This window comes from Meleagris gallopavo, chromosome 1 (genome assembly GCF_000146605.3).
Source record: "Meleagris gallopavo isolate NT-WF06-2002-E0010 breed Aviagen turkey brand Nicholas breeding stock chromosome 1, Turkey_5.1, whole genome shotgun sequence".
NCBI lineage: Eukaryota > Metazoa > Chordata > Aves > Galliformes > Phasianidae > Meleagris > Meleagris gallopavo.
This window is the reverse complement of record NC_015011.2, coordinates 37,119,629-37,132,238: the sequence shown is the minus strand read 5'-3', so window position 1 is coordinate 37,132,238 and position 12,610 is coordinate 37,119,629. Positions and strand designations below refer to the sequence as shown.

The 12,610-nt window shown below is 39.9% G+C and overlaps 2 protein-coding genes across 6 annotated transcripts in view; both read left to right on the top strand.

The window, feature by feature from the left end:
* CAPS2 (calcyphosine 2) overlaps positions 1–3,727 on the top strand; it is a 35,619-nt gene extending 31,892 nt beyond the window's left edge. For 4 of the 5 annotated variants that reach the window (XM_019613302.1, XM_031553651.1, XM_031553640.1 and 1 more), the window contains one exon: positions 915–3,727. In XM_019613302.1, coding sequence (XP_019468847.1) covers positions 915–1,090 — 176 coding nt within the window. In that variant the 3' untranslated portion in view covers positions 1,091–3,727. The remainder of the gene's footprint in view (positions 1–914) is intronic. The other variant, XM_031553643.1, reaches the window with a different exon arrangement.
* Positions 3,728–7,622: 3,895 nt separating this feature from the next.
* Positions 7,623–12,610, top strand: part of KCNC2 (potassium voltage-gated channel subfamily C member 2) — a 99,633-nt gene continuing 94,645 nt past the window's right edge. Inside the window, exon 1 of the mRNA XM_019611274.1 lies at positions 7,623–7,708. Coding sequence (XP_019466819.1) covers positions 7,623–7,708 — 86 coding nt within the window. The remainder of the gene's footprint in view (positions 7,709–12,610) is intronic.

The following is a 12,610-nucleotide window of genomic DNA, read 5'->3' as shown; positions in this document are numbered from 1 at the left end:
AGGACGCTCTCCCTTTCATGTTACTGTTCTCTCTCAATATACATAAGGTTTCCAAGTGACACGAATTTTTCATCACTTGAAGTTCCTTCTGAATAAATTATTCATTTATTTCTGCTCGTGGTTGTTCCTCTTTACTGAGGAAATGTTTGAGAATTCTGAAAAAATAATGAAGATAGCAGCGTGTTTAAACTCTTGCTGCTAAAAAAAATAATAATAGGAGTTTAAATCTTGTAGGTCAGTTTCTAAAGTAACATCTCCAATGTATCAAACTCATTACTGTGAAAGTCTTCTTGATGTCTTGACTCCTTCTATTTTACCCATAGAAAAGAGGATGTTTTTTGTTTTGCCAGCAACATCAATAGTAACACATGAGGACACACTGTGGCTTAAGAATGATGGACGTGCAGTTTTTTTCTGTGTTATAATGCTGTATTTTCTCCCATTTTTTCCTCAGTGCAGTAAAAGTTATCTGAGTATAATCTTTATTAAGTCACAAAAAAGCACTTGTCAATTCCAGAACGTTTTTGAATGAAAGTCATATCTTAATGTGTTCCTAGAGCTTTGAGCTTGTTTTACATTAAATGTATGTTTTCTTACAAGTTTACCTCTGAATTACCAACATTTTAATTAAAGAATACATTGTTCAGTTTTCTCAGTCATCTGAGGAAAAATCTTCCTGATCTCATAATCCAGTGAAAGCGACTTTGGCCTCATGTTTCCATTTATATTTAATGCTATCATTTGCTATCAAAGTAAGGTAAATACTGCAGCTGATACCAAGTGAGCAAATGATTTCATTGCCCCCTGTGAAGTCAGAATATTGAATTTTAAGTTTCGTTTCCTAAAATAGACTAAAAGCTGTATATTCACTGGTCTTAGAAATGTGTTTGATGGAAAAAAATAAACTTTCACAGGCAAAGCTACAGAAGAAGAAATTAAATTGTCATTTCTAGAGACATTAGGAGAATCCTGCAGCAATCCTGAAGAAGTGTCCTATTCTGAGTTTGAAGATTACTATGAAGGATTAAGTATTGGAATCACAGATGATGATGATTTTGTTAACATCTTAAGGAACCCTTGGGGAATTTAGAGTGGAAGAAGACAAAAATGAGGGAGAGACTCCTCCGAAACAAAAAGAGAGCTACACCAGGGAGGATTTGATCATGATGTGCATTGCTTAATAATTATTGCTTTATATTGATTTCAAGGACTGAAAATTTCAGATGCTTTCAGAATCATACAAAACGTGGTAAGTTTCTTAGAGTGTCTGTTGAGCAGAGATGACCACTGTTTTAATGTAAATGCTCTTTATGCACCTTTATGGCCTGTTCCCCATACCAGGAGCATCATTTAGTGGATGTTTAAACAAAGAGACTTATTTTAAAAGTAAGTGGAATAGAATACTAAAATGTATATATGAGTAATGCAAGAAAAAAAACAGTTTTATGATTGTTTTGACAGTGTAGACACATGATATCTTTTTTTTTCAGTTTTATTTTATAAAAATAGTATAATTGCTCTTAAAACATTATTTGCTTTATTTCTCCTTTACTGTGTTGGTGATCAGCCTGGAAAAGGCCATCTTCATCCAATTTGGAGGATGTCTGCAGTAGTGAAAATGCAGAGTTCACACAAATTAATTTTGAAACCAGTACCCAGATCATCTCTATTGATCTTATTTTTCATCTTGGTCAGGCATCTGAAGCTGAATGTTGAATACCAAAAGCTTAATAAGCACAAGTATATTTTCAGTATCCATCTGCCTATATTTTGCTAAATTATTTTCAAATCAGATTTGTATGTAAATATCTGACTTCTATAGTTTGAATTGCTGAGACTTTTTTTTTTTAATTAAGCAATTATATCCTTTGTCAGACTGATATGCAGAATTTCATGTACTAATTTAAAAGTATAGACCAGAAAAATCTATATTTAAAGAGCACCGTTACACCAAAAACTAAATTCTGAATTAAAATATTTCTTACTACTTCAGATATTCAGCCAGGTAAGCTTTTCTCTATAATACATCCTTTTAATTCTGTAAGGTTAATTGTGTTAACTAATAAAAAATGTGTTATTAATAAATTATGTATGTATGCATTGATGCCTTTGGTTTCAGTGTATCTCTCACCAAAATTAACAGTGTGTTGAACTGCATTTCTTAAGCTTATGCAATTACAGTATATTCCTTTTCCCCTTACTTGTCTGACCAGTTTTGAATATATAGCTTGGGGTTTGGAGGACTTTCCTCTGAAACAGAATTTGTGTTCTACAGAAATTTAAGGACAGTGCTGAAATGAGGGACTTTAGACCCTCTGTGTCCTACTGGTTTGTTCTAGATATAGCATTTTTGTGTTCTAATTACTTGTGTTTTTGTTATCATCTGAATATCTGTAGCCTGACCTCTCTTGTAATTAGAGTTGCAGTTTCTGCTCTAAACCTTCAACTGAAGGATTTTTTTTTCCAGTTCTTTTGAGGCTGCAGATACCTGCGTTGGTTTACGAAACAAGGCAAAATTCTGTCAATGCTTATTCTAAGAAGAGTTCTGATGTGGCTCATTACAATCTTTTTATTCCCCATTCTTGCTGAAATTTCTCTTGCTGGTAAGGTTTTGTCAATTGGTCGTGGAACTGGTGATTCTGAAATGGACATGCTCAGCAGGAGATGCACGGGTCATATGTGCTGCAAATTAAGTGCTTTTTAAAATTTTGTTCTTAGCACAAAAATTAGGTGAATGATGTACATGAATGATATTTCTATAATTTTTGTAGTAATGCTTCATCTGAAGTCAGAATTTTAATTGGTTAATCTGCAATAAACTCTAAAGGTCAAAAATTGTATGTACGTACTTTGGTAATTCTGAAAATCCTGCTAGGTATTTCATTTCTATTAACTTCAAGGTCAGTTACACATCAGTGGCTGCCTCTAAACATCAGCTATGATGTCTCTGAATTTTTAATGGAGTTTCACAAAAGCTCCTTTTTTAAAAAGTCATTTTCCATTTGCCTGCTGTTATTTGTTCTGTCAGCTTAAGAAAGTGGCAAAAATTGACACAAACTTCTATGCAAATGTGGCACACCTTGCTCACAATTACTAGTGAAACCAGAAGGACTGAAACTGTATTCAAACCAAGGTCTGTGACATCTGATTCTTTTTGTTTTCTGTATTGGAAGCAAGCATCCATCAGTGCTGTAGATATTGGTCTATACTGTTCCTCTTTGGAAATCAAATAGCAAAGAAAGGCAGGGCAGCAGCGCAATTCTATAAACCCCAACAGGTTTTCTTTTTCTCTAAGTATCTAATAAGTTTGTTTGTTTGTTTGAAGGAGCTTGAAATCTGCTTTTATTGATGAATTATTCAGACCTGAGAATATCCAACCGTTGTGATCTGTATTTTTGTGTTCCAGTATTCAGAAAAGCTGTCAAAAGACGTTCTTAGTAACAGCGGTCTCAGTGCTCTGCTTAATTGTGTTCTGATTTGTTCTTTTTTAATTGTGAATCATTTGATGAACCCGAAGCCTTTTCTTTGGTCAACGCTTTGTAACTTTAACACTTTCTGGATATATCTGCTAGGGCTTAATGCCTCTAAATGTGTTTTAACAAAACTCTTTTCTGTACTTCGTGCTTTAGTATCTCAAAGTTGCTTATGTTTTCTGAATTAGAATGTGTTTTTAAACATCGTGTTCTCAGTCACAGAACTGGCTTCTTTCCTTAAAATTAATAGAAACTAGTGATCTTAATGACAGCCTAATTTAAATTTATGCTAAGAAGTCTTAGCACTCTGATGTAATTGAGAATAGGAGAAGTCCATTATGCTGCAAGCACTAAGAAATGCAAGCACTTCCAGAAGACAAGTGAAAATTAATGAAGTGATGTAACTCCTCAATCTTAAGGTTTGAGGTGAGTTCGTCAAACAAATGTGCACTGGTAATACTGGCTGGAATGTTTAAGGACATTTTAAGAAGCAAAATACAAGTGCCAGTACAAATAATCAGAAATTTCTCTTTTGTCAGTTAATGGAAATGTAGCATCCTCACCTGGGATAGCTCTGGTGGTAAGATAAGGTGTTCTGACTGATTTACACACACACACACTTATTTTTCTTCCTTAAGAGCCACAGCCAGATGATCAAATTCTGTTCTCTTTCAGGGACAGCATCCTGGCTAAAACATGCACACTGAGGTACTCTTTAGTTTGTGTCTGGTTTTGAACAGGCAATCTTTAATGTAAAACAAATCCTAGAGTTGATTTCTTCTGTGTTGGTCTCCATAAGCCCATACAAAAGCAAAACAGGTAAATTTCTGTGGAAGAAACGGGGCTGGTACAAAAATAGTATAATTTTTTCTGCATATATAACATCTAATAATCTATATTTCCTCTCCTTTGTAGTCATGAATTAGAGACTGAGCCAATTCTGTACTGGCCTGTCATGTTGTTACCTTTGTCTATTGGAAGCTGTGTCAGGTGGACTCTGCTTTATAATCCTGAGGTATCATCAGTGATGACAGAGGAACCTAGTATTTCCTTCCAGACCCTGTTAGGCTGTTTTTTTTCCCTACAGGAGTTATATATATAAATGCACACACACAAACGCACACACACACTTCTCCAAAAGTAATAGCTCCTATTTATTTCCAGGGAAATTACAGCAGATACAAAGAACACAGTAACACCATTTGATAGAGCAAATTCTCAGGTACAAAACAATATTTTTCAATACCATTAGCTATGCATTTTCTCTAGCAATGAACAAGAGACCGCATGCCATACTTGTAAACATCGGCAGCAGCGCAGGTGACCCAGAGTTACTGCTGCTGAAATGCACCACCCACTGCCTCATGGTGATCACAGCCTATGGTTGGTCTCCATCAACATCCAGCAAGCATCAGTGAACGTCAGTAGGTGCATTTTTTTCTGCATGGAGGAATTCAGTGACACATTTTTGCTTCGTATGTACTTCCACGTCAGTGCTGTGGCTGCCCCTCTGCTGCCATCTGTCACACGGCAACAAAGTGTAATGGGACACTGGTGGGAAGGTTCAGCCTCTGCGGCCATACCACCAACATCTGCCTCTGATGTCAAGGGTCAACATAGTAAAATAGGAGGCACTGCTTTTCAAACAGCCCTTGTAATGCCCCAGCATTACCTTGCTGCTGGCTCCTGGGTGGCTTTTGGGATGGAGATGACTTACACACATCTACATTTTTGTCTTTGCCACACTAGAACAAGAAAGCTGACCTTATGGCAAAGCTACTGTTTTTTTTTTTTTTTTAAGCTTTCGAAAATATCAAGCAGTTATATGGTCTGGCTGCAAGCAAGTATAATGGAGAGGGTAGAGAGTGAACAGAGATGAACTAAAGCAAAAGACATCAAATGGTAGTACTTTTAGGGGCAGTAGGGGAGATGAAACAGTAGGAAGGCAGCAGGGATTTGTCTTGATGGAAGCTGGGAGCTAAACTCAGTAGGAACTGATTAATTCAGATTCCAAATCGCTCTGTTACAAGGGTACCTCTCAGTGTCAAGGATACTTCTGGTGTCTTTTTTTTTTTTAATCCTGTCTCGGGGGGTATTGATAACTCCATATTTGTTCTTACTTTGAGGTTTGATGCCCTCACAAAACTCGCTTTGGTAGGAAGATGCTGTGGGGGAAGCCTGCTTTACCTTGCTTTACACTTTATGTGGGGAAACCCTGGGCCATTAGAGGAGTGTGCATGTTAAAATCAGTGGAAACTAAAATAGCAGCTTCAGTGATCTATCTTAAGCACTACTCCCTTTTCTTACAACCTATGTTAAGTAAGTGCACAATTAATGACTCCTATGACTAATTCTTAGATCCTGTGATTTGTCTTGGCATGAATTAGATCCTGTACTCATGCTGGTAAAATTACTCCCCTGAAGTCACTTCCTCTGACGATAGTATTCGCCTTGCAGATGTTAGTCATTAAGCACAAGCTTCATCTGTGAGGATTACACTTGTTTTCATGCAGTAGATGCTCTTGAATTCTCCCTTTTTCAGCATTTCAAGACCAAATAAACACCAACAGAGGTCAAACTGGTGCTGAAACTTGTCTCTTTTAAATTTATTTTTTTGAAAGCAGCATTTTGGAAGTGCCTGATATGGCAACTAAATGTAGTCCAAATTATAATATTCTGCTTTTTGTGGATTTAATGTGCTTCCAGGCATTATTGTTGCATAGTTTCAAGTAACCATAGGAAAGTAGACTGTTGAAATTGCCAATTCCTAGTATCTGTCCTGATGGGAAATGCTGAGAATCATCAAGCAAAAATCGTAATGGTAAATGTCAATTAGTAGTAGTACAAATTAATAAAAATGTAGGGGGAGAATTGTGACATGCCTCTGTGCTCTTAGAAGTGGATTATGCCATTTTTGTTTGTGAAGCTGAATGTGCTTGTGACAAAACAGGGTGCAATGATGCTCCTCCCTGAGGAGAGCCTATGGGCTATCAGTCTTATGCATCTGTCTTCATGACCACATTCTGCGCAAGGAAAGGGCCAGGTGACTGTAGGATGGGAGCTGATCCTAATAACCTCCAAAGCAATTTTCTAAATTAATGCTAAATGCCAAAGTCGAGTAGTTATTAAAAACTGGAAATGAGTCTTAATAGTGATTCTGGTAGATTTTAAACTGGAGCGGCCCTTTCTGGAGTGTGGTTGGCAGTCTTTCAGTCACAGCATTGGAGGGTTTAAAGTTACACTTGGGATGGCAGGCTGCTCCTGGGCAACTCTCTTTGCTTTTGGGCTTCTACCGTAATTCTTTAGATGAGGCAGAATCTTTCTGTGCTGGGTCAGTCACTATTTCATTAGTGTGTTTTCTAGCTTTGAAGCCCGGAGCTACAGAGCTGGGCAAAGCAGTTCCCTCAGGATGCAGTTCTTGCCTCAGGAAATGTAACATCTGTGTTAGAAAAGAGGAGAGGGAGAAAGCTGTAGAAGGGAATATTATGTTAATAATACAAGCAGCTGCAGTGTAATGTAAGCACAGGCGTCTCAGCTTGCTGCTTGCTTAACAAATATCGATAATTTGTAGAAAGAAAAGATAATTTAAAAGTCAGAGTAAATCTTCTCTGCATAGATTAGCAGGAACACCAGACGAGAGTAACCCTAAAAAGGCAGGCTTTCAAAACAAGATGATTTTTGTTGTTTAAGCAACTCTCAAAGAGATCATCTTTAGAATTCACTCATGTTTTCAAAAGACACTTTGAATATCCCATGTGATGTTTCTGACTGCAGAGTTTAAAAAAACGAATTATTAAGTGATACTTCCATTTTTGACAGTAAGCATTTACTCATAAATATAATAGGAAAGATTTCAATTTTGTGTGTGTGTTTTGTTAGCCTCCATCTTGGGGAACAAAAAGCAGATAAGAATCTGAGCGGCACAAAGTGGTAGTGAGGGACTGCCTCATGAACACCGCCATGAGCTGCCTCGTGCACTGAAGCAGCTTTCCTCAGCACAGCGATGGCAGACTGACTGCTGTCTCTGCCTGTCCTGCTGTCAGGCTGCACACCAAGCTGCTCGATGCAGGCCATAAACTTCGGGGTCCATCTGGGGCCTGCCAGTGAGCGAAGGCCATGCTGCGGCCTGAGCTGGCTTTCTAAAGCGCAATGGTTCTGAAGGGGGATAACGCTCTTGGCTCAGTTTTGTTTGCAAAAAAGTTGAGAGGGAATGAAGAAGGTGCTACAGCACAAAGGTACTGCTACCTTTGAAGGTATAGGAACAGCCGTGCATTGCAGAATGGTCTTGGCAAGTTGCTGCCTAACTTTGGCGCATGCACTGTGGTGCTGCAGACTTCAGTCTGTCCACTTCTGTAGGAAAAGCAGGGTATCCAGGCCTTTCTGTAGAGGCACGTACCTTTCTCCTGTTGAATATGTAAGAAAGATAAGGAAATTACTGTAGCAAAACGGTATAGCTAAAGCTAGGAAGATATTCACCTTGTTCACCTTTCCTTACAGGAAGTAGTAGTCTGGCAGGTGAGATCAGTTCAGGGCCCAGCAATCATCTCTGTTGTAGACTTTTACTGCAGAAGAATCTTAGTCAAAACAAATCTGGAAAAGCTCTCGAGGGTATCAGATGTTGCTATAATGCTTGCAAGATCAGCATGGACATGCCATCTTTGGCAATCAAGTATAACAGTCAGTGTGACCAGCTTGCTCTGCACTCAAGGTGATGTATTTAAAGGTGTACAAAGACTCAAGAAAACTTGAAGCTTCCTTTGATTTTCCTTATACAGAGGCTGCTAACAGCCAGTGAGGCTGTTTCTGCCAAGACTTCTCTGCTTGAGCACAAGCTTGCATGGCTTCTTAGGCTTGCTGACCCCTTGCCTCAGAGGAGAAGTGCTGATGGTGCAACCAGTGGTGGATGTGGGATTCCCCATCGGGCTCTCTCCTTCCAGGCAAAGTAATAGCCAAGTTTACAGACTGCAAAAAAACCTGTGCCATCACCTCTAACTTCTGTGAGCAAGGCTGAAGTGCTAGCAGAGGAGATGCAGTGTTTATCTCTTGAGAATACTGTTCTGTTTCCATGGCAGTAGACAGCTCAGTCCAGATTTGGGCAATCTTGTCTGCAGAGTGGTATGAAAAAAAAAGTCAGAGAGAAAAACTTGACTGCAACTGAATGGAAGCAGTCAAAATTAATCAAGCTTGCATGCAGTGAGACTGGATCTGCTGTATGAGACTGCAGACGCTGAAGAAACCTCTGCTTCCCGCATAGCTACGGCATCAGATCTGCCTGCCTCAGTCACTGAGACTCTGTGTGAGACTTCTGCCACTTGCATCCCAGGGATTTCCTTCTGACAGATAAACTGTAACGCTCATGATGAGAGAACAAAACCACTGCAAAATATAATTGTTATTCCTTGGATCAATAGTGGAGAATGAATCATTATTAAAAAAATCAGTGATCAATGAAAATGGCTGTTCCTCCAGGGATGCCTGAAAGATCACCAGTGCACATGTCCTTAGAAGATAACTTGTTAAAGCAGATCCCTTGTCTTGTTGGAGTAGATAAAGTGAGGTCTCTTATTAAACATTAATGAAATTAATGGAGTCGGTTAGTCACAGAAAGGAGGAAAATGATAGATGAGGTGGGTTTTTAGTTCAGCTGTGATGGAACAAAAAAACTGGGTGGAGTAATGCTGGAGCTGTCTGAAAACGGTTGTGGTTCTTTTGTGTGTTTCCATTGATTTTGATGTCATCTGAAGGAGAGTTTGTTGACTTCCTCAGATAAATCACCATCTTATGCTGGTTCTATATCAGATTTGAATTGATTTCAGGAGAAGATCCCTTAAAATTACCATTAAATGAAACATAAAACCGCTCCTAAATTACTTTAGTAAGTGGTTCTATTCTTTTGAAAACATGGGCTAGCTGTTCAATGACAGTTGGAATATTGATTGATGGTAAGTGAAGTGTGCATTGCAATGGGAGCTGGGTGTGATGAAGATCTGGAGCTGCATAATGTAGAATGTGCCAGTCCCAGCTCAGTGGGCATGTCGCTTCCCAACACCCCTCTTTTGGAAAGAAAAACCAAAAGCCTATTTTAATGTATGGAAAACTATGGATTTTACCACTCACTCCCCACCCTACTTGTGCTGTGCATTACTAATCTGGCAGTGCAATTAGCACACACCTGTGCTTCCAACACGTGCTGTGGCTTCTCAGTAGACCCCAGTCTTGAGTCCTCTACTTTTTTCTTTCTTTAATATATATAACATAAAAGGAACTTTTCCAGTGAGTGACACCCCATTCACCAGGACGGCACGAAGAGCTGAAGATCTGTGATGGCAGAAGGTGGGTGGAGCACATCTGTGTACGTGCACTTCTGCCTGCTCCTGTGGGACTGTTGAGGAGCACGAACACTTTCACATTTTGCTCATCTCATCCAAACTTAGTGCTTTTTTGATCATTTTCTACAAGGAGATCTATTTTCACCAATTCTGTGGTATTGATCAAACCACATTTACATTTCTACTGCATTGACTAAAAATGCAGTTGTTCTCTAGAAATGAAAAATGATGACATCTTCCTGCTGGCTCTGCTTCTAGCCTTGTGCAGTTTAATTACCCCATGGCTTCTAACAGTTGTATTTTACAGACATTTACTTAATCCAAGACTTCTTTTTTGTCCCCAAATTCCAAATAGAGATTCTGATTTATCACCAGTGTACTTCAGTATAATGTGGCTGTCACACTGCACAAGTTCTGGAATTAATTAGTACATGTAAACAGTGAGAATGATTATAAATAATAGGGAGAATGGAAAAATAAGCAAAAGAAATAAGTGGAACCTTAATAACATGCTAATGATGGCAAATATTTAAAATAATTACTTGCTTATTTAATCATCAACTAACCTGATATAAATTGATCATATTTTGGCTGTTGCACTATCTTCATTGTAATTCTCAATTATAAAATTGATTTCTTCGTTCTCCAATTACAACATCGTATGAAAAATAAGAAATGGTGCCCACACCAGAGAAACTCAGAGGCTTCTGCCTTGTGTTTCACCCTAGAAGGCAGCTCAGCAGGTTAGCCCCCTCTAGTCAACTGAGCTCCTATCAAGGGGGGGGGCAGGATCCAGAGTGTGGCTTTCTCCATCAGATCTGCTTTTCTTTTCTGCCTTGTCCTTTTTCCCATTTATTCCATTTAGACAGCTGCTCATTCAATGACTTTGCACTGCAGTACTCAAGCTTGCAAGAAGAATGATAGCTTCTAGTAGCTAAAATGCTCATTTGGCTTGTGTTTCTAATAGCATCTGATGTCACTGCTTTCTCAGTTAAAGCAATCCCATAGGAACCCTCCTACCCAGTAGGGAAAATTGGTTGTGTACTGCTCAGTGTCACTCAGTTCTTCAAGGAAAGTTCACAGTCCTGAGCTACAGAAATGTTCCCACTAAACTTTTACCTGAAAATGTTTGACAGTTTGTGAATAGGTTTAATTCGTTTTGTTTGTTTGCAGATATGTTTCATGGTAAGGCTAACCTGGCAGGCACACTTCTCTCGTACTTACATCTAATTTGTTTCTGCTTCTGTTGCAAAATGGTGGTGCCAAAATTCTGTGTCCTGTGGGGGGTGAAATTAATTCATAACTGTTAATTCTCCCACCTATGTTGAATATTGTCTGCCTGTTCCGTGGTATCACTTAATAAAACGCTGGCTCTGGAAAGTCAATGTCTGACATAACTTCATCCTTCATTGAGAAATGTGCTGCATGCTGGAAACACAGGGAAGAGTGACACAGAGAAATGAAAAGCATTATATTTAGAAACAGAGATTGTAGGATACAGACGCTTTGACTTGACCGATGGAATGTTACGCTATAGAAGAGACCATTCTTGTCTTACCAGTTAGAAAAATTATTTCTGTGGCTTATTCTTCCCCACAGAGTAAAAAACCCCCCGCTCTGTCTTAAGGAAGTCTGAAGCATAAGCTAATTTCTCATAACCCGGGCCTTTCTCATGGCATCTGCGTTATGGGGTACAACAGTAAAACTCTGCTTGTGAGATGCCATCCCTGTTAGTTAGTCCCTATAGTGGTGGCTAGTCCTTGTGAAGAAGACCTTGTACCATATACCCCGATATGGACACGGGTTTTGGGTGACAGCGGCAGCCCAGGGGCCATCCCAGCACTTGCACTGATACAGCCTACCTGGTGCTCTGGCAGCTGCTGCCACCCCATGGCTTTCCATAAGGGATGAATGCTGCAGTGCTCCAATGTGTTGCATTTCTCCTGAAACCTCTCCTAGGTCAGAGAGAAGATGATGAAAATATTCATTTTGCTCTGCCTTCCCCCACGTCCCCTTTCTCACAAATCCCCTCTGCAAAGAGAAGCAAGCACTGCAGGAGCAGTGTTGCTCTGGTTTAAGATGGGTGAGTGCTTTCCACCGGATTTCCAACTCTATAATTGAATATTAATTTGGGCTCCCCGGAGTTTCCACTAACTGACTTTATCTATCTTGGCAGGAAGTATTCCAGTTTTTATTTTTTTATGTTTTAAAAACTTCAAAACGTACATCAGCATCATGCTTTTGAAACTCGTTTCTGAAAGTTGCTGCAGCTCTGGGTGGCCGTATTTACATCATGGATGCCCCACAGAGACAGATCTGGGTTAGAGCAATCTGGTCAAAGCACGGTGTCCTCCGAGCAGCGCTGCCAGCAGAGCTCTGCCCTCCTAAGGCAGCAGAGTCCAGCCAGAGGCTCCGACATGGAGGGGGACACTTCAGACAGCCTTATCCCGTTTGTTACCCCGCCTTGTGCCAAAAGTGCCCTGCGTGTGGAGGAAGAACTTTTTCCTGAGGAAGCACTATGAGGAATCGCCTCTCGCTTTGCCTGGCAGGCAGAGCCTCTAGGGCTGAAAGCCCCTCTTTCAGCCTCTGAGGTTGAATGCCTACTTCCCTCCAACTAACTTGAGTACAGAGCAAAAAGGAATACGCTGTATAAAACAATTCAGCCTCCTTGGCGGCAGCGAGCTTGGCACAGGCAAGGACAGGGGTCCAACTCGCTCCCCTGTACGTTACGGGAGCTCTCACCTTCGGTCTGTTCCCGCTCCCCCCCCGCCTCAGCACACAGAGGACGGGGTGTACCGAGTTGTACAC